Consider the following 25,973-nt stretch of genomic DNA (forward strand, 5'->3'; position numbering starts at 1 on the left):
CTGCAATCAATGAATGAGTTAAGCAATAAAAAATAATTATTCTGACACTGAAGTCAGATTTTTGAATTCTGAAATCAACAAAATACTTTATTCTCATAATTTTGTCTTTAGTGTTTTTTTAAATGAGTATTTTTACTCTCGTGTAGCATTCTGCGATTAATTAATAAACTCCCTACAGCTTTAAAGTGAAAGATATAGTCTAAATAAACATTTTGGAAAATTCACAAATAAAAGGCTTAATTTCTGCTGCACTGAGTTCATGTTTACCTCTCCAGATAATGCAGGAGAGATAAACCGGAGGCGTGTATGTGGAGGGAGAGTCTCCGCCCTCCGGAGCAGAGCAGCCTGCTGGATGAGCCGCTCAGCTTTCAGTGAGTTCAGGAAAGTGTTTGCATACCAATCTCCTCTAACACTGCATGCTTGTCCAAATTGGGACCGCGCTGGATTTTACTAGCTGGACGCTGCCGGGCACAATTCACCTCCGCGGACATCCCATCTGAACGGCGTTGTTTGTGTTTTGTCTGACATTGTCTACTTACATCCAGTAGTACGCACACAGACAGTTTAGTGATATTTTTCGCCGGGAAACATCTTGTCACAGCCAGAGGTTTCGGGACTGAGCTGCACTCTGAGGTAAAAAACCGCAAAGTCTTAAAACTTAAATGTTCCGTGTTGAAATGAGAGATGATGATCACATTTTAAGTCTCCCTCGCTTGTTTTCGTGACTGCCTTGTTGTTATTGAACGGGTTAGTTATTTACAACAGTGCGTCTAATGGGGGTTGTTGTGCGCAGTGTTTGATTCTCTGCTCACTTTGTTGCTGCAAGTTACATTTTCTCCTCAGGCGTGCTGAACATGTTGAAAAATTCCTACAAATGCGAAAGGTGGAAAGGTCATCCTAATTGTTTAAGTCTTTTTGTTTTGCTGTTACATCAGGTAGACTTGTGTTAACCTCAGGTCAGCTCGCTAATTTCTCCTTTAGGAATAAATCAGACTCATACAGACACTAAATAACCTCTGATGCCCTAAATCAATCAGTGAAATGCAGTTCAAATGTATTTTTTTTAATATAATGTTGCGTGATAGAATATGTGGGAAACCTGACAGCAGGGGGGATCCGGAGCGATGTGTGTCAGTCTCCCAAGCTGGCATCCTTCCCACGGGGGTCCAGCCATAACCGAGGAGGCTGTCTGCAGAGATGTATGGGGGTCACCAGATGGATGTCTCTGACGGCGCTACCTTTGCTGTAGGGCAGGAGTTCACTGTCAGTTTGCATTTATCAGAGGCATGCATCATCCCAAACCACCTCATCCCTTTGCCTCTGTCTGATTTCCACTGGAGCCAACATGACACATTCAAGAGCTCTGCAAAAAAAGAAAACCTCTTTTGAGGACACAAAGAACATGCTTTATAACAATGAATGTACACCTACTGTGTGTGTGTGTGGCTTTTCAAATGTAATTTCACATCAAGTTTTTACACCGGCAGCTAAAAAAAAGGGGCAGATTTTGACTAAGAAAAAAAGTAGTTTCCACTCACAGAGACGTGGCTAAAACATTCTTATAGTTACTGCTGGAAATCAGGTCGTAATCAGGTTTCGCCTGAGGAGATTCACTCCCAGGGACCCATTAACACAAACCAGCGTCCAGGTGAGTGTGCTGGACTGCTTTGCCTCAAGTTAAAGTCTCAACCGCTCGCTCTCCATCTCTCCTTGAGGCCAGCACAGTGTGTCAGGAAAGGAAAGGAAAGGAAAGGGAAAAGAAGAATCATATCACACCCCACCAGCTCCAACAGACTGACAAATCAGCTCCTGTCATGATTAATGAGCTGAGTTACTATACTGCTGCATCATGTAACGATTTCTCTCTTTCTGTGTCTCTTTGTTCTACCCTCTTTTTTTATTACCTCAGAATCAAATGATTGGGAGTTAACATTTTGTAAAGAGAGGAGCACACCAACTGGAAACAGAGGCGTGTTTGTTCACCCTGTTGCGGGTGAACATTTGCCTTGTCAAAAAAAAAAGAAGAAGGAAAAAAAAGAAAAGAAACAGTAGTATTGATGCTTCTGGAGCAGCTGCCAACACAGATGACTGAACTCCGCCTGAAGCAGCTTTTCTCTCCTCAGCTTGATTCACATGAGTGTTGGGAAATAGTTTTGTTGCTCAGACACAGAAGTGATGTCTGCAGGATAAGTGCAAATGCAAACAAAAGGGTTTGTAAACCTACAGTGTTATACAATTTATACAGGGAATAAAGGTTACAAGCAACAATGTATTCGGCTTCCTCGGTGGACTGTGGACGATGGCAATTAGGAGGGAGCATGTTTGAGTGGATTCAAATCTCCACCAAGCCAAGCTGGTATTTATTCCGCCTACAGACACAGAACACCTGGTGTGAAACTTGCCGCTGGTGATCAGTGCATTCATTTTAATAGTGCCTCTAATAATGTGTTGCTCTTAATCACACGTTCATGGTGCCAGTGATGAACAGGAAAAACAACTGAATAGGAAAGAAGTGTGTGTGTGTGTGTGTGTGTGTGTGTGTGTGTGTGTGTGCGTGTGTCTGTGTGTGTGTGTGTGTGTGTGTTTGGTGAGTTCACTGCTCTGCTGCCATCTAGTCCTTGGCAGAGATAGAAAAGTGTGAATTGCAGTGTATGGCAGCTCCTGCTGAGAGGGCTGGGGTGACTGACTTGGTGCCGCCTGGCCTGGCAGAGCACCGCTCATTAAAAGGCCTGAAATTAATCAATCTGTGCTTCCACATGGTTGGGTGCCTCTGATTTCTGTCTATCCCCTCCTTCCCTCTCACTCTCACACTTTCACTCTTTCTCTCTTTTCTGAACGTCGGCTGATGTGCCTGCAAATGAGGCGGCTGCCTGTTTTGGCCAGTCATTTGATCACTGGCCCTGATTCACAACAGCCTCCCTCCACCTTCTCTATCCGCCTGCTTCTATATCATCTCATCTGTTTATTTTTTCTTCTTCTTGTCCACATCCTTTCTCGGTTCTTCTTTCTTTTCTCCATTCCCTTCCTCATCCAGCCTGCGGAGCACGTCTGTATCCATATCGATGGGTTCAGAGCAGCAAGGCAGAGGGAAAACGAGGTTGGGTCATCACTCTACACTCGCTTTCTCCTGTATCAGCCCCGCTACGGCAGCAGCAGCCCGTAGAGAGCCCGGAACTAAATGGAGTATCTATTGGCTCAATGAGAAAATTGCTTTTTTCGATTGCTAGAGGACCCTTCATTTAATGTGTGTGATGCAGAGGCCTCAGCCAGTAATGGGTTCAGCATCTTTGTTGTCAGGAGACATGAGAAAATGAAATTTGCTTTTTCAGCTGGCAGAAATAATTTACTCTTCATAAAGTGTATTTTTCATCAGCTGTTTAAAAGCCATGAAGGTCTGTGTTATTATATGTCTTCACTGTGCTTTATGAGCGCCGGATGTCCTAACACTGTGATTTGATGTAGTCTGCTGAAGGCAGTTTTTACAGCTAAAGGTCATGTCATATCAAAACCCTGCTTCCTTATAAAACAGCCTGCTGTGGTATCTGCCTAAAGTTGGATTTATAGTTGTTCTTTAAGGAGTTGCAGTGTAGCTATAAAACCTATATGAACCAAGCTGTTGGAGGTATGCCGCCGTATGCTACACAATTGTTAAGTTTTGAGTGGTCAGCATGGGCTTTTATGTTTTCTACTACAATTTTTGATGGCTGTACAGATTGTTTAGAGTGAACACAATGTGAGTTGAAGAAAGGCTTGGCTACCCTATTGTCAGTAAAAAACATTGAGCAACGCCAACCTCATTGCAAAACTCCTGATCACCTCAGTCATTACTCTGTCACAGAGGATGAAATAACAAAAAGCAGCAATTACACAAAATAGTCTCATACTCATATCCCAAGATAAATGAAATAACACAATAAAACAGAACAGCATTACTGTTACTGTGGGGAAAATAATAAAGCATGATATGGTCTGATCATCTACAATGTAATCCATCTCATGTTGCCGTGAAATGTGACTCTAAAACTATAAATCAAAACTTACTCCCCTTATATTAATGGTAAACTCAGCTTTAGAGTTTTCTGTGGGTTTAGGGTTGCTTTTCTTGCATGAAAATGCTGCATAATCCACTATTATTCACACATTCATGCATTCTTTGGTCCTTGCATGCCTTCATATGTGCCAGGAAGTAGTGACTGACCAAAGCGAGGGGCAGCTGGCAGCCCCAGAGTTCACAGAGAGCAGGAAGCTGAGGGGCCTCTACACTGACGCTTCCTTTTTATCAGGAGGAAGCAGGCCGGCTGTTTGTGCTCAACCCAAGAATTCTTTGTGCTTATCTTGCATTCACCCTATTTCCCTCAATAATGGCTTTGCTGAGCAGGTAATGAGGTAAAAGGTATGTATTTGACAAGCTGGGCCCGGCAGATAGCGGACTCTCCAACGTGCTCACGGCTTGGTAGGCGCTTAGTTGAGGATACACTCAGCCCCGTCTCGGGATGTTCAAATCACATCAGCCATCTATTCCTCCACATAATGTTTTTCAGAACTAATAAAGCGTGTCACTCAGGTGTCCATTAAAGGCTGCTGGTGAGGACCCACTGGTCATTATAGAGAGCGAGCACGCTCACTAAATCCCTGTGCTTTCGCCCGGAGGTTTCTTCATCACCCTGTGCTCTTTTCATCCTTCAGATGTAGTCAAAGCTCAGAGAGGGGCTTAGGCTGGCCAGGGAGTCTGGCACTGATAGGTATGTGACACGGGGCAAACGTGTGGGGAGATTACCGGCCTGACTTCAGAGAGACTGGAGCACAGCGCTGATCCACTGAAAGATGCTGAAGTATAAGCACTCTGCTGCCTGAGAGAACAAGGAACAAAAGATATCTCATAGCTTTCTGTGCATAAAATGAAGTCATTTATTTGCCGGATGAACAACTAGTTTTTTGGGTAAATCCACACAATGCTGCTGTGTTGACTCACATTAAGTTCAGTGTTGGCACACTGGGCAAGAGGAAGCTGGGTGCTAATCAAGTAGCACCAGGGTGGAAGAGCTCATTTTTATGGATGTGTGATTGTTCTCACTGGAGCTTTTCACTAAAATGATATTTTGTGCCAGTTTAAACATATAGTAGATAAGGAACTCTTTTCAGACTTGCTTGGTGCCTTGTTTCTTGCCCAAATGACTTGGTTCATATTAAGGATTTTGATAAAGACTCTGTGTTCAGAGGAAAAATGTATCAACACAATTGAAGGTTTGTTCACTGTTTCTGAACCAGAGAAGATGTGTGGTGGATTAAGAATAACGCAGTTGTCTTAGTTGATCTTGTTCATCTTTGGACTGGTATAAGCATGCACGCGAAAGTGCACGGGTCCTACTCTGAGACACTGTTTTCTATTATACTTTACATATTTGGGGGTATGATAACACTAATATGTGTGGTTCTGTTCCAGCATCTGTTTCAAACAGACCTCGGGACCAGAGGTTTGTTTTTAAACCTGAAGACTGCACAAAAGACTGGTTGAGATATTGGAGATGTATGCATTGATATCTCCACTGTGAGCCTTTGTGATCTATGGTTACCAATAACAGCCTAACCTGCATAGATCTACAGTATACAACTTTTCAAAAAAGTCAAGTTAAAAGAAATGCAAATTTACATGTAATTAGTTTGAATTAATTTGAACACAACCCACATAGCTTAATCCTAACTCGCAGAATTGACAATATTTGGTTCATTTACAGTGCCTCTGCTGTCTCACTTAAATGAACCGCTGACTCTAGATTTAATGGTGCTGTAATGTAACTGTGAGGCAGGTGCATTTTTACAAGTCAACAGACAGTTTTACCTCTGTCTAAAATGCTTTAATTTTTGCTTCCACACATTACTTCTAAAATGAAGACAACAACACATCTCGCCCATCTTGCGTTAATGAAAAGAAAAACAATTGTCTCGTTTCTTGAGGGCAACAGGCCATGAAATAGATCAGTGACAGTGCATTTTACAAAACGCCCCTGCTGGAGTTAAGGACACAGCCTATTGCATTTATAAACTGTTAACTGTGAATTCAGACAGATCATTTCAAATCACGGGGTCACATTCAAACTGTTGCACCTCATTTTGGGCAACTGTTCTACTGTTCTTTGGCTGTTTTTTGGAGATGGTACAGTGAGCCGAGCTCAGCCCAGATCTGTTTTTACAGCCTCTCCCTGTGACTCATTGGGCCTAATGGTTCTCTCATCTCCTGACTCAGGCATTTTTCTGATGAAATGGGACTCTCTCCCGGCTTCTGGTCTTTCTCTCTTTCAGTTGCCTCAGCCACAACTGTGTCCCAAATCTTTTCTACTCCACCCCTCTCTCCCCCTCTATTCCCTGGTTCTCCTCCTCGAGTGCGCCTGCTCTTTCCATCCAAGTTATGGAATAAGAGAATATAGCTTTACAAGAATACCCTCATTAGTCATCTGGGTTTTTTGTTTTTTTTAATGTGCCCTATTTTATTACATATTCAGCTCTGCATTTTTTATTTCCTCTGCCTAAAGGGGATCTAATCCCCTAAATATCCTGTTTATTTTTAATCACTGATGATTGGCTACACAGTATAATGTGATATGATAATTGTTACTCCCAAACACACAGTTGCTCTCACCACAAATTGACTTGGTAATTTAGAGTGCATGAATTATTGTAACGATGGACAGTAGGTTGTTAAGGATGACCCAGATAATTAGCCTATTATCATTTTAAACAAATTAATTGCATGTCAGGTATTTGAGCTAGATGTTAGCTCATTAACGCATATTCTCTTGTTTAGGTTATGATTGGGAGTCGTGATATGAAGCCGAGATGCTGGAATTAAATCAGATTTATGGATACAGGCAGGACTGTGAGTCTGTATATATGACGTAGTCTTTTTGCTGCTGTTTCGGCTTTTCCAGTGTAGCTGAATTATAGAGTACGTCCTAACAGATTTATTTTGAGCGTGATTTGGGTTTGCATCGCAGTCTGCTAATAACGCTTTGCCGTTCCAGTCAGTGATAACCATGCAAACCTCAAATACACAAACACAAACGTACATGAGGCTCTCCCACACACACACACACGCCCCTGCAGCCTGGGTGCTGTTGGCAGAACTCAACTGGAAATGGGGTTGTTTTATATTTACTGTATATAGACCTCGTTCTCTTTGAATCTAGGCTAAATGTTTTGCGTTCAACTCGTAAACATGGCACAGAAAAACCCTAGCTAAGCAGAGACTTCTATATTTTGACTTGGAAGTGAATATTGTAAACCTTAGTAGGCGTAACTGGGCTAATGTGATTCTGCTTCTCCCTTCCGCAATCTTATTATGTGCATTTGTATTCAAATATCATGCCAGTAAGAGAGTAAGCACCTTTTTAAAAAGCCCCACTATTTTTCATTCTGCTAGGCTGGCTGCTTTTTGCTGCCTTTGAAGCCCACACACCTTGTCCACAGCGTTACTCCCTGCAGGTCCTGTGGGATAACAGCAATGTTACAGTCCCTCCCACAGGGTGAGTGTCGCCACAGGTCTATTAGACATATGGGTTCCTTGTCAGCCTCCATAGCGTCAGGGGGACAGATCAGTGTTGATTATAACCCCACAGCGGGTTTCAACTTCTACCTGGGGTAACTTGGGAGAACGGCCAGCTAATGGTCTCTCTCCTGCCAAGATCACAAGCCTCTAAGAAATGCGCCTCACCTTGTTAAAGAACAGCAACTTCAAATATTTACAGCTTCTAAACTAGTGGTGGTGTAGTTGAGGGCCATCTGTCTGTTTGCATTTAGAACCTCTCCTGTGGTTTGCCATGTTATCGCACCAGTGGTTGAGAAACGTAAAGTCATCTTGTGTTAGAGTGTGATACAGGTGTGAAGCTTTTTTTCTGCTAATGGTTCTTCTGTGTCATCCTGCTTATTGCCCACAATAACACCATTAAACCACATGGGGTTTAAAACTAAAGCAAAAAGGGGTCTTGAACTGTTGCCGTTCAAGTGTAGCCATAAAGCCAATTGAGGTCATTCAAGCGACAACGGCATACTTCAGTGATCCAGGCTAGTTTGTGTGAAGATTCCTGTGATGGTTCTTTAACTTGCTGGAGGATGACTTCTAATGTGTGCATCTTATATGGATGAATTTAGTTGTCTGACCAGCAAATGCATGACTGACTAAGTAATAGCCTTTGCTTTTTAACAGCAGATCAAATGTGCATGCTGTAGATAGTTATTTTTACTCCTCAAAGGGGAAAAACAATTAGACAGCAAAGACTGAGCGCCTCGCTGCCTCATGATTTTTTGATGCTGCTTTATGAAAATTTTAGCCCACCACCACTTTAAAAGTGTGCTACTGCAGACAGCATTCATGGGTCACTGCTCTAAAACACGGCCTCTGTCCTTTGGGCATACAGTCGGTCAATGCCAGCCTGTGTGTCACAGCCACAAGCAAACCACACTACCATTACTGCGGAGGGAATGTGCTGCATTTAATAAACTCAGTGGATCAACTTCCACAGGGAATTCTTTCGGAGCTACTGTAGGTTTTCTAAGAAGAAAAGAGCAAAAATAGATATCTCTGTGAGTTGAGGAGGTATTTTTTCTCACTGTAAAATTTCATTGCTAATAGTTATTAGGGTAAACACATGCACACCATGAAGCATAATTCCTTTTTTCTTTAATCCTTGCCTTGCTGCATCTTCCTTTCTTTGAAGCTTAGGGAAAAATGAGAATCCACTGCACAGGGAAGCTAGCCACTGTTTAACCATTGAAGTATATTAAAAGAGTTTGATATTTTCATGAAAATGTATTTCAGTCCTAACGTTTCAGACAGTTGAATCCGAGATCACCTTTGCATGTGTTTGTCAGAGATAGCACAGGCACTGCAGGTGTCTCTACTATGTGAAATTAAATTGCAGCGCTCATTGATTTAAGTGGTTAAAAAAACAAACCGACTCTCTGAGGGTTGGGTTCTTTTTTTCGGTGGAACATCAGGTGATCTTGGGTGTCTTCCCACTGATTTGGCACCTTTCCCACATCGGGACTGTAGGCCAGCAGCAGCAAAGTCATCCAACCCTATCTTGACCACCTGGGTGCGACGTGAAGGCTCAAAACTGTGAAGTGTATAACAAAAAAGAAAAGAAAAAACACAGAAAGTTCAGGCATTTCTCCAATTGTTCGCACCCCGGAGAAACAGACCCAGATAATCTTTCCTGATAACACTTGGCAGGAGACACATCCCATATGAAATGCTTCAGTACCAATGTTGAAGCCAAAGTAATTTTGGGGCTGTTTTTGAAAACCCCTGGATGTGCAGAGGTTATTTTGACTTTATCTGTCAAGTCATATTATATATAAAAATTCATCTGTCTGTCTGCCATAAACGCCCTGAACCTGAATGCCAGAAATGTACAAATCGGTGCTTTGATTGGACAGTTTACAAAACAGAATTTATAGAGATAGAACAACTTTAATATTCATATATTATTTTGTTTAATGCTCTACTAAAATTTAGTTCTAGTCAATAACCGGAGATGATCTCACTTGATATCACCACATTAAAATGATTCACAAAATAAACAACAACGAGCAGAGAGCCAATGTTGTGAGCAATTACCAAAACCACTTTCGCTTATCTCTGTAGGCAGTTTGGAATTGGACGGGCTGCTTTTTACTTAATAAGGAACAGATGTCCAACCTTTTCCTCCTCAAACATTTCTATGTCAGCTTTCCATACATTTGCCACATCTAGAAGAACCTCCCTTCCCACCCTACCCGCCTCTCTGTACTGCAAGCTTTCAAAACACCACCTTCAAATGTTTGGCTGGCTCTCTTTGTGTATACATATTTATTCTGTTGCTTTTGGCCTGAACTAAGCAGACTGAGACTTTGCAGACAGCTGGAAATTTTGAAAGTTAAAAAACAAAACCGTTTAATATCTCCTACTAAACCTCTGCAGCTCATTATATTGAATATCTTCTGTAATCTCCTTCTGGTTTGCTCATATTTTCACCATTTGGCTCGTATCAACATAAGTCTCACGCAGATTATATCTGGAAGACTATATACCAGAAATCCTGATGAGATTGTATACACTTCTTTAAACAATCTGCAGCATTCATCTGTGGCAATTATGAATTCAGCTTTAGTTACCTCCACAGGTGATTATCACAGGACAGCTGTAGGTGTATCTCCCACACAAATGGAAAATAGCTTTTTTCGCAATGTTTAGCTTTTTAAATGTAAAGTCACATGCTAATGTTTAAATAAGCAGAAGAACACCATAAATAACCCAGCTGTGGTCCTGTTACAGTAGTGAGGAGCTCTAAATCGGCTGTTTATTTATAACTTAGGCTGTGGTGGGCTGATGGAGATTTGCAACGCCGCTAAAGCTGCAGTACACGCTTGGGTGCATTACTCACAATTTCATCACTATATCCCAATTAATACTCAAGGCAGCATCAGCACCATCTGCTCAAGCAAGACAGTTGTCATTGGTTCCCCAGAGTTGAGAAAATTGAAAGTAAGCTCAGTTGTAGTGTTATTACTATTCTGAACTTGTTATCTGCATGTGCTCCATGAGCAGGTTCATCAAGAAGCCTCTGCATTACAGTTATGGCTGCTCTCATGGTTTTGTGTGTTTTCAGTCTTAAATCAAAACCTATAATTTTAGGCAGGTTTGACCTCATAGTGTTGCCTGTGTTTCTCTGACCACATTCATCCCCACACAATTGTCTCAGATCCATCATGTTTTGTGGTGTAAACCTATTGACTTGTGTTTCTACAGGGACCTAATCTTGGACCGCCTCCAAGCAGCTCAGTTTCCATCCTTTCCCCATCTTTCCTCTGTCGTCCATAAATCAATGTGATGTAATTGCATAAACTCCCTTTCCCACAGCTAGGGGCTTGCAGGCTGAGTATTCTCAGAGAGAAAGTGTTTCAGTGTGGCCAGTTAACCTTAACCCCCTGATTCCCAGAATGTCCCTGGCTTGTGAAAGTTTTATTTTGGCCTTTAAATATCTCTGTTTGCAGAGTTTCTTTCATTGATAGTGTTTGATGTTTTATGCATTGTTTTTTTTTCCGTGCAGCAGCACTGTGGAAGTTAACTTTCTCACAGTTGGCACCCACTGTTTACATCTGGCTAATACACTCTAAGCTCAGCAGATTAAATCTCATTTCTCTGAGTGCTTTTTGTGTTGAGCCAAGCATGATTTCTCCTGACATCTCCCCGCTTGTGGCTTCCTCAGCCTATCGAAGGAATGCTTCTTAAAGCACTCCTGCATTTTCACGAGTTTGGACCGTGGAAAATGTCCAACTCCTTTTTCCACCTCTCAGTACCCTCTGCCTTTCTCTTGGGACTCAGACAGAGGCTGGATATCTCCTCAAAGGACATCTTTCAACTCTTTGTCCTGGAAATACCAAGCTTAGAGTGAACCAGTGTGGAAAGGAGTGCAACTGAAGGTTTTTGGAGTGGGCAAAAAAACCCTTACTCACACAGTTCATAGCTCGGCTTTATCCTGGTTTCATCTTCAGTAATCCTCCCTTCGGTCTCAGTCTCTTCTGCCAAAGAACACGGTTGATAAAAATGTTTTTTCACCATCATGCAGAAACACATTTTAAGGCTGTTTGGCCATTAGTAGTAAATTAGCATATTTGACAGTGAAAGAGAGACAAAATCATGAGTCATTATCATTGCTCTCTCGCTCACTGTGATGTGTGTGTGTATGTGTTTGTTACAGCTTGTTACCTGCTATCACCACAGCCACCACATACAGGCTGAAATAGAGGGATTTGGGTTTCTTCGGCACATGTGCAGCTTTATGAGGGGGTCCCAGTATGGAGCCCCTCTGGGCCGAGGAAATGATCCAGATGCAAAGCTTCTGGCTCTCATAACCCAGTGGGACACCTGCCTTGCTGCTCCTGTACAGCCTTCTGCAAAATCCACAAAGACACAGAATACCATCTCTCTGTGTGCAGGAACTTTGCCATAATATGCTGTTGCATACTTTCCTACGCAGCTTGTACAATATGTGAGTTGGCTTTCATTCTTAAAGTGAAGCTCTGCTTTGTGCTGTTCAATAGAGCACAATTACTGCTAAGCTCAATTCAAATATTGTTTGCACTCAAACAGTCTGTTGCCTCAGTTACTCCCACAATAAATCCACCTGGATGTAAACTCTTACGAAATCCCATGTTAGGTATTACTACAGTTTGAATTGTTTCATCAATTATTAGTTAGTTTTGAAATAGACATAGACAAGACATATCTCTTTGTTGCAGCAGGGGTCTGACAGACGAGGAAACCTTCTGGAGGACACAAAATGCAGCACAATATGTAATATGTCTGTGACACAAAATCACTGAATTGGTGAAGAAAAAAAACAACCACAATTTTATCTAGCTTGCATCATCTGTAGGTACTATTGTCTTACTAGTTATAATGCTTATTAGTAAATTATGCCTGCATTAGCCTATATTATTTGTATTGCATAAATTGAGACGATTAATTAGGTCTTCTTTGTTGCTCAGTAAATTGGGGCACAAGCAATTGTTTTTTAACATACAGCACATAGAGTAATTGTCTGCATAAGAAAAAAACATTATTGTCTCATTTAGTTTATGGTCATTCTACAGTCAGCTGGTTACACGTACCTCTAATTTGAATTGGAAGCAGCAGGGAGCCTCATGGATTTATATGGTGTGATATAATATGATAAGATTTATGGACTTTTAAAAAAAATAATGGATGTAGTCACCGTGATACCACCCATTGGTCTGTGGACAGACATTTTGAAACCTTGAGTTTAGCGATCTGATCATCATCAACTTGGATTTGTCAATCGCCATCTTTGATTTTTGGAGAGAGGAGCTGCTGGCTTTGTTGGCATGGTGCATTAACAGTCGATAGTTAATTCTGATAATCCAAATTTCGCTAGCAAAAAACTGGTTTAAAACTAAATATACTTAATGGAAAAACTGACCAGACCAAACAACCAAACACAGATTGAGACTTTTTTAGGTGACCAAAATGTTACAATTAACTTTCATGAACTGAAAACACACTGTGAAATAGCTATGTCTATAATCTGTGAATCTATGGTTACACCATGCTTACTTACGTAATCAACATTTTCATTGTGGTAGTGACTTGTTAATCACAAGGTAGCCATGCCCAAAGTATACCCCGCTATTTACTGGAGTGATTAATAAAGTGAGAAGTAGTGTCAGTTTTTCATGTTCATTTCCTTTTTGGAGCTGTGGAGTCACCCCCTGTTGGCCATTAGAAACAATGCAGTTTGAGGCACTTCCACATTAGCTTCACTTTTCAGTCTGGGACATACAGACTTGGATTTATGATATGATATAATATTGATTTGGAAGTTGCTGAAATTCAGTTTTTCAGTTTGTTTCTGGTTAATTTATGAACACTTAGTTTGCAACAGTTGACTGATTCTTTCAGTGACACTCTTTAAGTAGGATGTTGGAAAAGAGAGGGAAAGGGAAAGTTTTCCAGGAAGTTGTTTAATGAATGTGGTAAGCCACCCAGATCTTGACACATTGCCATGACAGAGTTGTGAAATAAAATAGCACAAGACCTTGGACATCTTTCTCCATATTTGTTTATACTTCTGTCTTCTAATGCAACCCACATGTTTGTGCTTGTAAACAGAGGAAGTCAGTACGTTGTTTTAGCATGGCCTTGTTTTACCTTGTCTGAACATTGGTTAGAAACAACTGTTTGCCTCAAATATGCCAAATACAAATATTTGTCCTGAAATCAATCAGTCAATCACACATACAAACCATCATGTGAATTTCAGAGTGTTGTGTGAACATAGTAGTAAGATTTTCTGGGTGTGCTCAGTAAGGTATGCAGTGAAAACCATCGAAAATGTTATCCAGACACGCTGGGCCTCAGATTTGGGGCTGCACCAATTTCGTAACTCCCAGGCAGTCACCCAAGTGTCCCGAAGCCCATTTTTTGGATTATATTTTCCTTCTTTTTTCTTTTCATATTTAATACTAATCCCAGTTTTGTCAGTGTTTTTGGTTTTCAGTTGGATTGCAATGAAATGTAGAGGCAAATTGCCAAGTGGAGCAAGAATTAAGTTAACAAAAGCAAAACAAACACTGCTCTGGTGTAGCATATGCATATGAGCAAAATGCCTATTTCAGAGAAGGAGGTGTGCTTCTGGTAAAATCCTAACTCAAATGCCTTCCACTGGTTTTAATTATCAAAATAAGTTGCATCTGGTCCTATTGAGCAAAGAATCTGTTTCAACTTCCTTTGTGTCTTCTGCATTGATATATTTACTGCATTGTTTGTCAGCGCACTAAACAGCTTCATGAGTCTCAAACTGGCAGGAGGGTCGAGTTGAGGGCATATTGAGGACAGATACTCCCAGTAATAGGTAGCATGAGAGGTAAAGGATAATTCTCTCTGCTGAGGTGGTGACCATGGCTATGATGTTCTTTGCTACAGGATCTGACTTCGACAAATATACAGAATCTACTGCTTTATGGTATTTTAGCAAGATTTAAATGAGGCCTAGAAATGGTTACCAGATGTGTTCTTAACACATGTTTAAGTGGCTGGTTTGACTTATAGGATAACAGTGGATGCATATTTCTACATTCAATGTCTTGTGGAAAATGTAACACAGGACACCATATGTTTTAGTACAAAATACCATGGATTCCCAATGGATTTCCATGTTTCAGGTGTTGCAACACTAATAATTTCTTATGCGTTGCAAGTATTATCATACCGCCATACACTGGTAACTGTAGCTCTTTTTACAGTAAATACGATAAGATCTTAGTGTGTAGCTTGAGCATCAATTCATCACTTCACTGGTTTTCTTTTCATAAAAATATTTGACTTTTTTGACTATTACAAATCTGGTGTGTTGTCTTCTGTGCACAAGTCATTTTTTTTAGCTGTGGAAAACATCCTGAGGGAAGACTATGCAAACTTCCTCTGTGTGCAGGATTTTTATCTCCGTTCCTGTCTGTGAGCGACGAAGCTGCATGATTCTCAAGCTTTACTGGGCTTTAGGATTTAACGGCGATGGAAATGGTTATCATGCGGCCGTTCGTCAGCTCGCAGGGCTGTGGGTGGGGGGAATCCATGAACAAACTGGTGAGAGTTTAACAGCCCCAGCCCCCTCTGTGTATGTAGTAATGAACTCTTACCTTGGCTTGGAAGGCTGCACTGCTGGTATCCTTGCTGTGTTTTTGTAACCCTCACTAAAAAACCTTGCTCTTAATTGTGTCCCACGGGCCCGAGCTCTCAGTATTCACAGCCTTTCCTGTCCCTCGTACTGATCCTCCCCCTCCTCCAACCTTAGCCCCGTCATCCCAATTCGACAGGTCTTTCCTCTTTAATCGCCCGACTTCAAAGCAGTGTTGTGATGCCCCCCAGGCCCCTGGCTCCTCAGAGACAGGGGGCCTAGCCTTGGGTGAAAGTTTGGTGTTGGTGTATGAGGCAGTTAGTTAAATTAGACAGGCATGGGTTAAAGAAAATAACAACAAGTAGTTTGGTTGCTGTTCTTCATCATGGTGTCACCAGGGAGAAGTTGGTGTAAGTATAGCACCAGGTTACAGTTATTTGAAAGGGTCTGTGTAAGACACTCATCAGTCTTTGAAGCCATCTTTGTAGAGGTAAAAGATACGGGCTGCTGCCTTCAAGAACCTGCTGCAAAGAGAATAGGCCTGGCTAATGTTTCCCTCTGGCTTACCAAAGAGGTGGACACAGTGTCAGCTTTCATCAGCATCAAAATATCACCCTCCGAACACATTTTCAGGGCCCACATTCTTATCAGGTTTCCATTTAGTCCAAAATGATTTACACTGAGAGAACAGAGGTCTGTTTATTGAGTTCAATCCGCATCTTTTAGCTGAAATAATTGTGTATTCTAAATGAGAGAATACACTTGCCCGTTGTGTAACCCCCAGAGCAGCTAATGTAGCAGGAAGAACAAAGAAAACAGTGGGTTAGCTGCGTCCAGAGAGGGAGGAGAGTGAGTGATTAGTTGTGCAATGCCCTCTGATCAGAGTGGGGATTGTTTCTCCATCGTGGTGGTTTATCTTTATCTCTGGTGGTTGACTTACACTGTTAGATCGATAAATCCAGATGGGATAAGGCGATAATTCTGTCTCAGCACTGCCCTCATTAAAGCGGACATTCAGGAGATATATGGCTGCTGGCGATTGCCCTCTTTTTCATTGCTATAATATTAGAGCATGATGTATATGGACTCTGTCAGAAGTTGGCCAGGGACGTCCAGGGAGAGCTGACATCCACAACTGTGGATCTTTCCTTTCATTAAGTGTGTTTATGAAGGTTTCCCCATAGGTCATTTGGAGTCGTTTCTAAAGCTCTGAAGTTTACTTTTGTCAACATTGGCGAGAAACTGAGGTCAAGCCCAGCTGCGAGGTGTAGATGGAAGAATAGTCACTTCCTCCTTCATTTTCGTGTCCACTTCCTGTCCCCAGAGGAAGAGTCTCTGGTCAACTCCTTGCTGTTCTCTGACCTCTGACAGCAAGTCAAGGTTGCCAGCCTGACTGGCAGGATGAGGTAACTAATGGAGGATGAATGAAGAGGAAGCACAAATGATAATAGCGCACATATATATAGTAAAGGCTGGATTTTGCTCAGTCAACTTGATTTTTATTTATATAACCCAACATATATCATACATCACAAATTTTATTCAAGGTGCTTTATAATCTATCTGGCTCTATCTAGCAGTTGCAAAGAGTCACACTTAACGGTAGGTTCAAAAGCTTGCAAAGGGCAAGAATCATATAAATGGGCTTTTCACATTTACTCTTAAAGACAGTGTCTTAAGACATGTTTGTGGACATGCTTGTCAGATTGTTGCTGTGGAAAATTGTTGAATACAACCCCGCAAGCTTGCAAGTGTGGCAAGAAGGGATTTCAGATGCTGCTTGACAACAACAAGCACTTTGTGTGAAGCATACTGACCCTTTAATTCCTGGTTTTCCTTTAAGACTACTACAGTTTCTGCTGTTGTCTATTGTGACTTGAACTGTATGGGATAGCTACATACTGTATGTACTCATTTTTAATGTGCTACTGTCTTACACACAAGATAGATGTTGGTGATGCAATAATATTGTCAGAGCTTGAAATACCAGCAGAGTCTAATCAATTAGTGGCTGCCTTGATGTTTAAATTGCCCACAGTGTTCGTGAGCTTAAATGTCAATGAATAGTTGGCGAGAGAGATTTATTTAAAAGGAAAGCCATTGAGCGGATGCAGATGAAACCTTTTCTCTAGTGTTCAGTCTCTCCCCGCTTTGTCGGACCCTCAGTGGCCTGGCCTTTCTAGTCTCCCTTGAGGGTTTGCTCTATTGTTGTGCTTTCTCAGCCGTCTGCGCTGATCTCTCATCTCACCCCCATAACCGATTCAATGAGGCTCTGCGATCCTATTGGTGCTCCACTTTCCCGTGGAAAGGTTTCCATGGTAACCAAAAAATAATGCAGACCCTCACCACTGTTGCTCTCCACCAGCTAATAGCTCTCTAAACAGGGGTTCAGGAGAGACTACCTCTGCAACAGGCATTCAGGATATAATTTGACCACTATTCTGCTCAGTGCTAAATTATAGACATGATATTGTCTTATGCACCTACCTGCTGCTGTTCTAAGAGATTGAAACTAAAGGGAAAGGGAGTACTATGTTGTTTTGCTTGGGTTATATGTTAGCTAAACCATATGGTGAATATTTTATAAATGACTCTTTTACACAAGCACTACATCCTTTGGCTCCCTATGCGTGTGTAGCCACTGTGGAGATGTTATTGATTCCCTGAGCATATGCTTTGTAATGTCTGAATTCAAGTGGTAAGAGAGTGTATCATTCCAGTGCATCTCCTCACTTCTCAGATTTGTCCGTTTTTCCTCTCTCAGGCTCTGATTGCCTTTTCCAGATGCAATCAGAGCCCTGTATTCTGTATGGGGGATGGTGTGTTGCTTCCACTGTCAGTTGGGTTCTGCATCCTGGTGAATCTGATGTCTGCCGGCAATATGGTGTGTCGGCGGGATGATGTGGCTGGCTCTATCAGCCAGAATACTCCTGGGATATTCTCCATCCCCAGCCCCTGTCAGAATGAGAGTACCCTGCCTGTATTTCAGCATCTAATGTGGCAAGAGCTGCATGCTGTTCGTGCCTCCGTCAGCAGCTCTCGCCATATTTGATGCTGTAGTTGTCAGTGCCAGTGCTTTGAAACCAGCTCCAAAGTATTGTCAGTCAAAACTGTGCTGCTGACTATTTTTGCACGTCGAGGCTGGAATACCAGCAGTTTAATTGGCTCTCATTGCTATATCGTTATTTTCAGCTGGGATACACTTGTGGCAAAGCAGTTTAGAAACAGGAAAAAGTTTAAAGCATTTATGCTCATTAGACACAGTTGGTTGGAGACAAATCGTACATTGACAGTTAAAGCCAGCAATGTGTGGTAAGAAAGGTATTCTGCTTTCAGTGAATAATGCATGAGTTCAGATGCTCATCAAGGTCACGTCTGAAGCTATGTGAGGAGACTCTGGTGTTGGGTCTTCTAATAAAGGGTAATTAAGCAAGTGGGAAGGTATACAGACTCTTATACCTGAAGGCAGATATTAACATTTTACCTTCCCAGAACACAGACCTGGACTTCTACTATTAAAGGCAGTATATTTTTTCACTCTGTCCCTTTTAATTTTGCCTTCCAGCTGAAAAGTGAAATATTCACACAGATAAAACACTGTTGCAGTCTTAGATTAGTTCACTGCCTGGAGCAAGTGCCTCATACATAATAAATGCAAACTCGGTCATTTTAAGTGTCCTAGAATTTTATTTTCTGTGTTTTTCAAGCTCCCAGACTTATTCTGTTTAAATTAAATACACACACCAAGACAAATGTGCCACTTTTCTGTCTTACTGCTTGAGCCTCACTGTTTATTCATCTCATAAGTTCAGTCTTGACCTCTGCTTCTTTCCTTGTGCTTCTGTCCAACAGCCCATGAAAACAGGAGAGGAGCGAAAACCAAGAGAAGAAGTCTATTTCACCTGAACAAGGACACAAGCATATACACATGGTATGGTAACATTTTATCTATTAATGAAGCACGCATTGCCTTAAAATAAAAACACAACTTTTATCTTAAGACTATATTCCATATGTGAAAAATATGTCAGCCCTTTGCTCCTCTAAGGCATATGTAATATGGGGGTGTTGCCATGAGTGATTTCCACTAAATCCAGCATCAAATCCACTCTAGCATACACATGTTAAATCAGTGAGAGAAATGGCAGAAAGAGCTTGTTGACAGAGTCCTTTCAGTAAGATGCTGACAGCACAGGCAAAAAGCCATTGTTACCATCAACAGGAGGCGCGGTGCTGGCGAGAGTCAGTGTGTGAAGCCAGTCCTGTGAACAGGCAGACAAGTGCTTTTGTCCCTCACCATCACAGCAGGCCAACACTGGTCTTTGTTAGCCTCAGTTTTGCATTGGCATTTGTGGCATTAGTATTCCAACCACGGCTGAGCAGCAGACGTGTATAGATTAAGAGGTTAAAGGGGAGTTTAGACCCAGACACATCAGCTGTAATCAGTCATAGCACATAACCATAAAAGCAACCAACCAGACAAACACATGGGTGTGCTACGTGTTCAAGTGACATGTGTGATTATAACCAGACACTTGAGCCATTTTCAGTTTGGCTTGAAGGAGTATTCTAGTTTGTTTAGGTTTTATCATCTGCGTTTTGTTCATTACTTTTATTGGTGATAATAAGATACTGTACTGTAATTAATTACTGAGCTCTGGGACCTGAGATAGAGTAAGAAACCGCAGCGCTCAGATGACCATACCAGTTAAAACAGAACGCTAACAATTTATGGGAAGGAAAAGAATCAAAGGCAAGGAATGGCAAAATTTCAAAAAAATTTACCCGCATTGCCAGGTGTAAAAATCGATGTTGTGTAAAAAGACAGATATCCCTATTCAACTAAGACCATACTTACTTTAGTTGTGCATGTAGTTTTCATCTACAATTAAGGATTTTAGCAGTTGTTGATGCTTACTTTTAATTTTACTGCCAAATAAAGAGGTTTAGGCTTCATTGAGACTGAATTCAAGGAGCTAGTTTGTTGTGTTGTTTAAGGTAGTCTACTAGTGACACAATAAAATAAAATCTAAGAAGTTGAGTTGGAGCTACAACAGGCATTTAAAGGCTCATCCGGCGCAAACATACTGTGCAAAGGTCACAGACATGATTTTAGTACACCAGCAACTGTTATATCTTTCATTGTGACGATGGTGAGGTAAACAGCCAAAATACAGCATTCACATTACAAAGTAGTCTAATAAGGAATGTGCACTTGCAGATATGGGACTGGCCAATTTGCAGGATGATGTTATGTTGGGTTGCAGCAAAACTGGAACCCAGTTCAACATTTTTGCAAGATGATCCAACATTGTTTTGCTGACCCTTCAACATGGGCACCCCTGCTGCATCATTGCACTGCCCACAATCAAATCAAATGGGAAGGTTGCAGATTTCATGTCGGACTGAATGCCACCTCCCTGTAGATAATCTGCCGTTAAAGTTGACTTGTTTTCAACATGTCTGATTGGTCAACTAAAGTTCAGATTCACGATGAGACAAGTTGAACCTTGCAAGTACTTGCACTGCGCCTGTCTGCAAAACCTGCCAGTTAACGGTAATGAGAGTAGACAAGATGGTGATGGCAATGACCATCCAATGGCTTTTCAGGCTTTTTTTGCTGTTGGATATAATTTGTAGTGTCTTAAAATATTAATGAGGATAGTGAAAGTGAGTTACTTTTACAATTGCATTTCAAGTATTAATCCAAATGCGAAAGCATGCCTTACATTCTAAAACCAGCTACTGGTGACTTGATAAGTTGAGTTGCAGGCTGAAGTCAAGCTGAGATGGACCAGTTTACACCACTACAACTTTTCCCTGTAATGTTTTAAAATAGTTTTGTCTCATTGTGAATCATTGGCCTGAACTGGGGTTAAGTTACAGTGTAGGGATATCACTGTATTCCCAGATCTCAGCAATTACTTAATTTACAATGAACCAGCGTTATCATAATGATATGGATTCTGTTGCAGCCCATGTTAGATTAAAGAAACATGAATTCTTCTACAGTGTTCATGCACAGGCATTAAAGCACTTTTTGGTTTATTTCTATGAACGTGTTACTTGCAATGGGTCCCTATGTTACTATCTCTTTCATCTTAGGCTCCCACAAAAACACAAACATTTACACATTTTTTCCTCAAGGTTTTGTTTTGATCTTTGCATCGCGCTTGAAACCCCAGCCTGTAACACAAATTAGGTTACACTGTTCTTTCTGCTGTTTTGCAATTCTTTCATTGAACTTTAGCCATGTGTGTGAAGGTTATGATGAGCGTGTGTGCTACACAGAGTCAAAAGTGATATAACAGCTTTTAGGCATTCTACGCTGGGGAGCTAGCAGTATTCGAACTACCATATGGCCTTGCAACAGGGTGTGAGTGATCACTCATTAGACAAATGGCTGGCCAAGCTGTCCCCTTGTTGTAAAGTGCTCGGCTCTGCTCCCCTTTGTTTTCTAACAGGAACTAGTGCTAAGTGGAGATGCCAAACACTGCTCTGCAGACAAAGGCCACTCTCATCCCATATCCGGGTTGCCGTGGAGACCAGGGCCCTTATTGGAAGGCTGGAAAGATTCCAACATGTGCTAAAAACAAACGAAACGTATTTCACAAAATTGTGTATTTGAGATCAAAGAAAATCACAACTCATTGCAGTGTATATCCAGTAGCTATTTCTGCTCTGCATCAGTACTTGATGACATATGAGCACTTCTGTGTTAGAGCCAGTGTGTATTTTGTGTTCCAGTGCATGTTTACACTCCTAAAAGTGTCCTTTGTGTTTAGTCCCCTGAGGCTGAAAGAGTTGACTTTCCTTAAATAGCCCATTGTTTACTTCTGGTGAGGCCATCTGTGATATAACTCACTTATATGGAGAACAACCTCGACCTGAACAGTACATATATGTGCAGGGAGAACATCACAAACATTTTAATTGTCTCTTGCCTTAGAGTCAAACACAGGTCAAAGTACAGTTGAGGGGTGAGATCGTTGATTGGATTGACTTTTGTCAATAAAGGAACTGACTGTAAGAGTTACTACTAATTCCGCTACTCTTGACTATGATATAACAAGAATATTGTGGCCAAAATTGCAGGAACTTGCTGAAAAACCTAAGAAAAGAATATGGAAGATCGCAGATGTTATAGTAGAAGTGCAGAGAAATAATTTCCCCTGTTGTCGTCACAGTAATAATTGAGCATTTACTTTTGAATTGAGTTATAACTCATTTTTGTGGAAAGCCCCAACGGCAATGTGTCATCCTCCAAAGTACCCTGTGGGAAAAGCCCAAGCTGAGTCCTAACAGGCGGCAGTGCAGAAGTGTTTATGTGTTCATTGTGTGCTTCTACCACATGCCCTCACTGCCAGACAACCAGCGGACAAGAGCTGGAGCTCCAGGGGATCAATGCTTCATTGACCATGTGCCTGGGCCTGTTATTGATCCAGCCCCGCACAGCCAGTTTGTATCCTCACTCAGCCAGATAGAGGTGCCGACAAAATTAAGTCAGAGTCTCTGCTTAATTGTGATCACACAAACACTAGTGTTCAGTAGAAGCCCAAATCTGCTCATCTCAATCACATGTCCTCTGCTCGAGTGAGGTAAGAAGCTATCAATGCCCTTCCCCCTTCCTATCTTTCTTATCTAAGGGGCTGTAGAATCAATTTCACTGTAGGGGTAAGAGCAACTGTTAACACTGAACTAATAGCTGGATGTTCGCCCAGTTGATATGTAAAGAATGTTGCCTGCAGTGCTGTTGACAACACATGGTCAGTCTGTTTCTGACTGTGCATTTGTTCATTCTGGGAGTTGTCTCTAGTTAATCAGCCTGTTGTTCAGCAGTGTGTCAGCTGCCTGGTGAGAGGACTTATGCCCTCAAGGATTCACACAATCTCATTTCCAAACTGAACAGGTCAGGAGAGCGCCACTCACAGGTTCAGATAAGAACTGGTTAAGATTCTCAGCACGTATTGGAACAATGGACTGAAATGATAAATGGCTTTTTGAGGTGGAGCAAATTCATCAGACTGTCTGCTTTTTGTGGTGAACTAGCAATGCCCATAATGTGCAGAAGCTGATAATGTTCACCAATGCTATATGTGTACTGTGAAAAAACTAATTAAGCTGAGCTAGCCTAAGGGTAGAGTATTTGTATATCTCCACCTGAGCATCCAACCAGCATTAGGACCTTTAATACGAGTTCGCCAGTTCCCCGAACTTCCTAACCCAGCTGAGTTTCTACACTCTGCTCTCTGTGTGAGCTACACCCACACACTCTGTGTGCTGGGTTGCCTTTGAGCTACTTTTGTACACTTTCTCTCTGTGGTTGTTCCCTGTTGTCTGCAAGCTCTATGCCCTCTAAAGGAATATACAGTGCTATAGCTGCTTAGCATTCAGTACACTTCAAAGCTCCTCAGTGTGACAGCACAGCCCAGGGCTCATTCTCTCCTAATTGGAGGTTCATTAAGGGACATGGAGCGCCTCAGGGGAGCCCTGCTCACTGCCAGAGGAGCCTGTCTTTATTCGGATTTTGGGGTGTTTACTTGCTGCGGCTGATTTAGGAAGTCATGGAGAAATATGAAAATGGGTTTTTAATTGAGATAAAGGGTGATGCGGCATGTGTGTGGTCCCTTAGTGTCATTGTCAGAGGTTATTAACACACTCCAGAGAGAGCTTTAGAGTGGCACACAGTAGGTTGAAAAACACACCTGCTCCAGCTGCATCCGGGAGCCAGAAGACGATGTGTGTTGTCCCAAGGGTTCAATTACAGGTGATCATTTAAAGGGTCAATGACATTTAAAGAGGTTAAATTCTAACCCTTATAATCTCAGCAGGGTTTCAGTATTAATGATTATTTGTTATGCAGGCTCATGCTCAAGATGAAGTGAACTGGCTGGTTATCGGGGGGTTGGAGGATGGCGGAGCAGACACAGTGTCCTTGTAGTGCTGATCCATTTGTCCGGCGTGGTGGTTGGTGGAGCAGGGGAATATGGACTCACTTCATTAATCGTTCTGAAAGTGTCAACTTCAAGGAGAACCACCCAAGGGTGTGCTATTTATATATGGAGCACTCTCAATGTGGGTCTATGTCTTCCTTATCTTTTAATTACAGTGAGTTGACATGACCATCATGGATGACTGTGTAGATGCCAGCCAGACAGACCTCTGGTTTTCTGAGTTAAGCATGAAGGAAAGCCTGTAGCAATGTTTCAAAATTCCTCATCCTCATACCAAGAAGAATGTAGGTCAGAGGGGTTTGCCCTCATTACAGAGCTCTGGCTTCTGTCGGTACTGTGAAGTTAGTTTAGGATCGGTTCTCATTTATCCTCCATCAAACTCAACCATGCTGAGCTCCACAGCCCAAGCTGACTGTGGATCAGTTCTCACCAAAAGTAAACAAAGGGATCTTAGCGCCGTGTGGCATTTCATGATGTCAGTAACGTGAGACACTACAGACGTACTGTAGACAGAGTTGGCATTTACTGGATATCTCGGGGCAAACACTACCACTTAGATTGTCAGATTGAGGACATACATACAGTATTTCCTGCTAACAAACATATTGTCTGCAATGATAACCATGCAGTATTCCTTACTGCTGCGTGTGTCATGTTTGTTAATAATGGGTGGTTCTTTTCTTTGTGTAAACAAACACAATGCCACATAACTCTTCATCTTGACACATTGCTAGCTTTGCAAAGCCACACACCTGAGGGGGATCTGCCTTTAATCTGGTAGTAATTTCTCAATGTTGCTGCAAGACTGCAGCTCCTGGGGTGTGAACCACGTTTCGCTTGTCTACATAATGTAGCCGGCAGAATATTCAAAGAGACTTAGTGGTCTGATCTCTATGGCTGGGCTGTGATCGATGAGGACCTGTGATCCCAAGGGAGTCATGGGAAAGACCAGTTTGTTTACTCTGCACTTTCTCCGGGGTTTCTGTGGCAGTTTGATTTACTGTATACTATGCTGGTGTGCACCATAAGCTTGTTGTTTGGACGCCAGCTAAGGCCATATAGCCCACTTCATTCTTAAGCATTCAATGCATTTTAATGCACAAAAGAAAATTGGCTCCAGATCTGACAGTTGGTTTGACCCTGAGATGGAAGCATAGAGCAAAAGGGTGAAGCTGGAAGAGAAATCAGACATTTTGTTTGGAGAATGAGATGTGAGCTGAGCCCTGAGAGTTTTTCCAGCCGACCCCTTCCTCCCCCTCCTCGTTCCGCCTCTTCATCCCCTGCTCATATAAATACAGTTTGCACTCTTCATAGGGGCCCAGGGCTGACAGTGGAGTGCAGGAGGGATGGGAGAGGGCCCTTTCTGTTGCTTTTTGTGTGAGACTCTAATGTATGTAAATCTCAATTAAGACCTCCTGTGCCCTCATTAGGCCTTTCAGGGGGCTTAGGCAAGGGAGGGGTTAATTAAAACCTGTCTCAGGCATTGAGGCTGTTGGTTGCTCTCAAAGCACCACTAGGAGAGTGATCAATACCTAAGCATATCATTATGATTTAGAGGAGGTGTTTAACCATAGCTCTAAATCAATTTCCCTGGGTCTGGAGAGGAAAAAGAGGAGAGGGAAAAAATAATAAGCCCTCAGGCTGGTGAGGGGAGGAAATGTTCTCATTCTGTGTTAACTCACTCCTACAGCAGACAAAGACTGCCTTCATATCTTTACCATTGTTCATTTTCATTCTTTCAGCAAGTAACACAGGCAGTGAGACAAAAAATCTTTCTCTGGAGCTCACAGCACATTGAAAGTAGGAGCAGAGTGAAAAACAATCCATTGCAAGCACTACACAATAAAAG

General features: G+C 41.9%; 1 protein-coding gene across 1 annotated transcript in view; it reads left to right on the forward strand.

The window, feature by feature from the left end:
• The first annotated feature begins 423 nt into the window (after positions 1-423).
• The window catches only part of LOC133981771 (tetraspanin-18B), a 31,784-nt gene continuing 6,234 nt past the window's right edge, over positions 424-25,973 (forward strand). Inside the window, exons 1-2 of the mRNA XM_062420622.1 lie at positions 424-633; positions 19,023-19,101. Coding sequence (XP_062276606.1) covers positions 19,099-19,101 — 3 coding nt within the window. The 5' untranslated portion in view covers positions 424-633; positions 19,023-19,098. The remainder of the gene's footprint in view (positions 634-19,022; positions 19,102-25,973) is intronic.

The sequence above is a fragment of the Scomber scombrus genome, chromosome 6, assembly GCF_963691925.1.
Source record: "Scomber scombrus chromosome 6, fScoSco1.1, whole genome shotgun sequence".
In the NCBI taxonomy this organism is placed as follows: domain Eukaryota; kingdom Metazoa; phylum Chordata; class Actinopteri; order Scombriformes; family Scombridae; genus Scomber; species Scomber scombrus.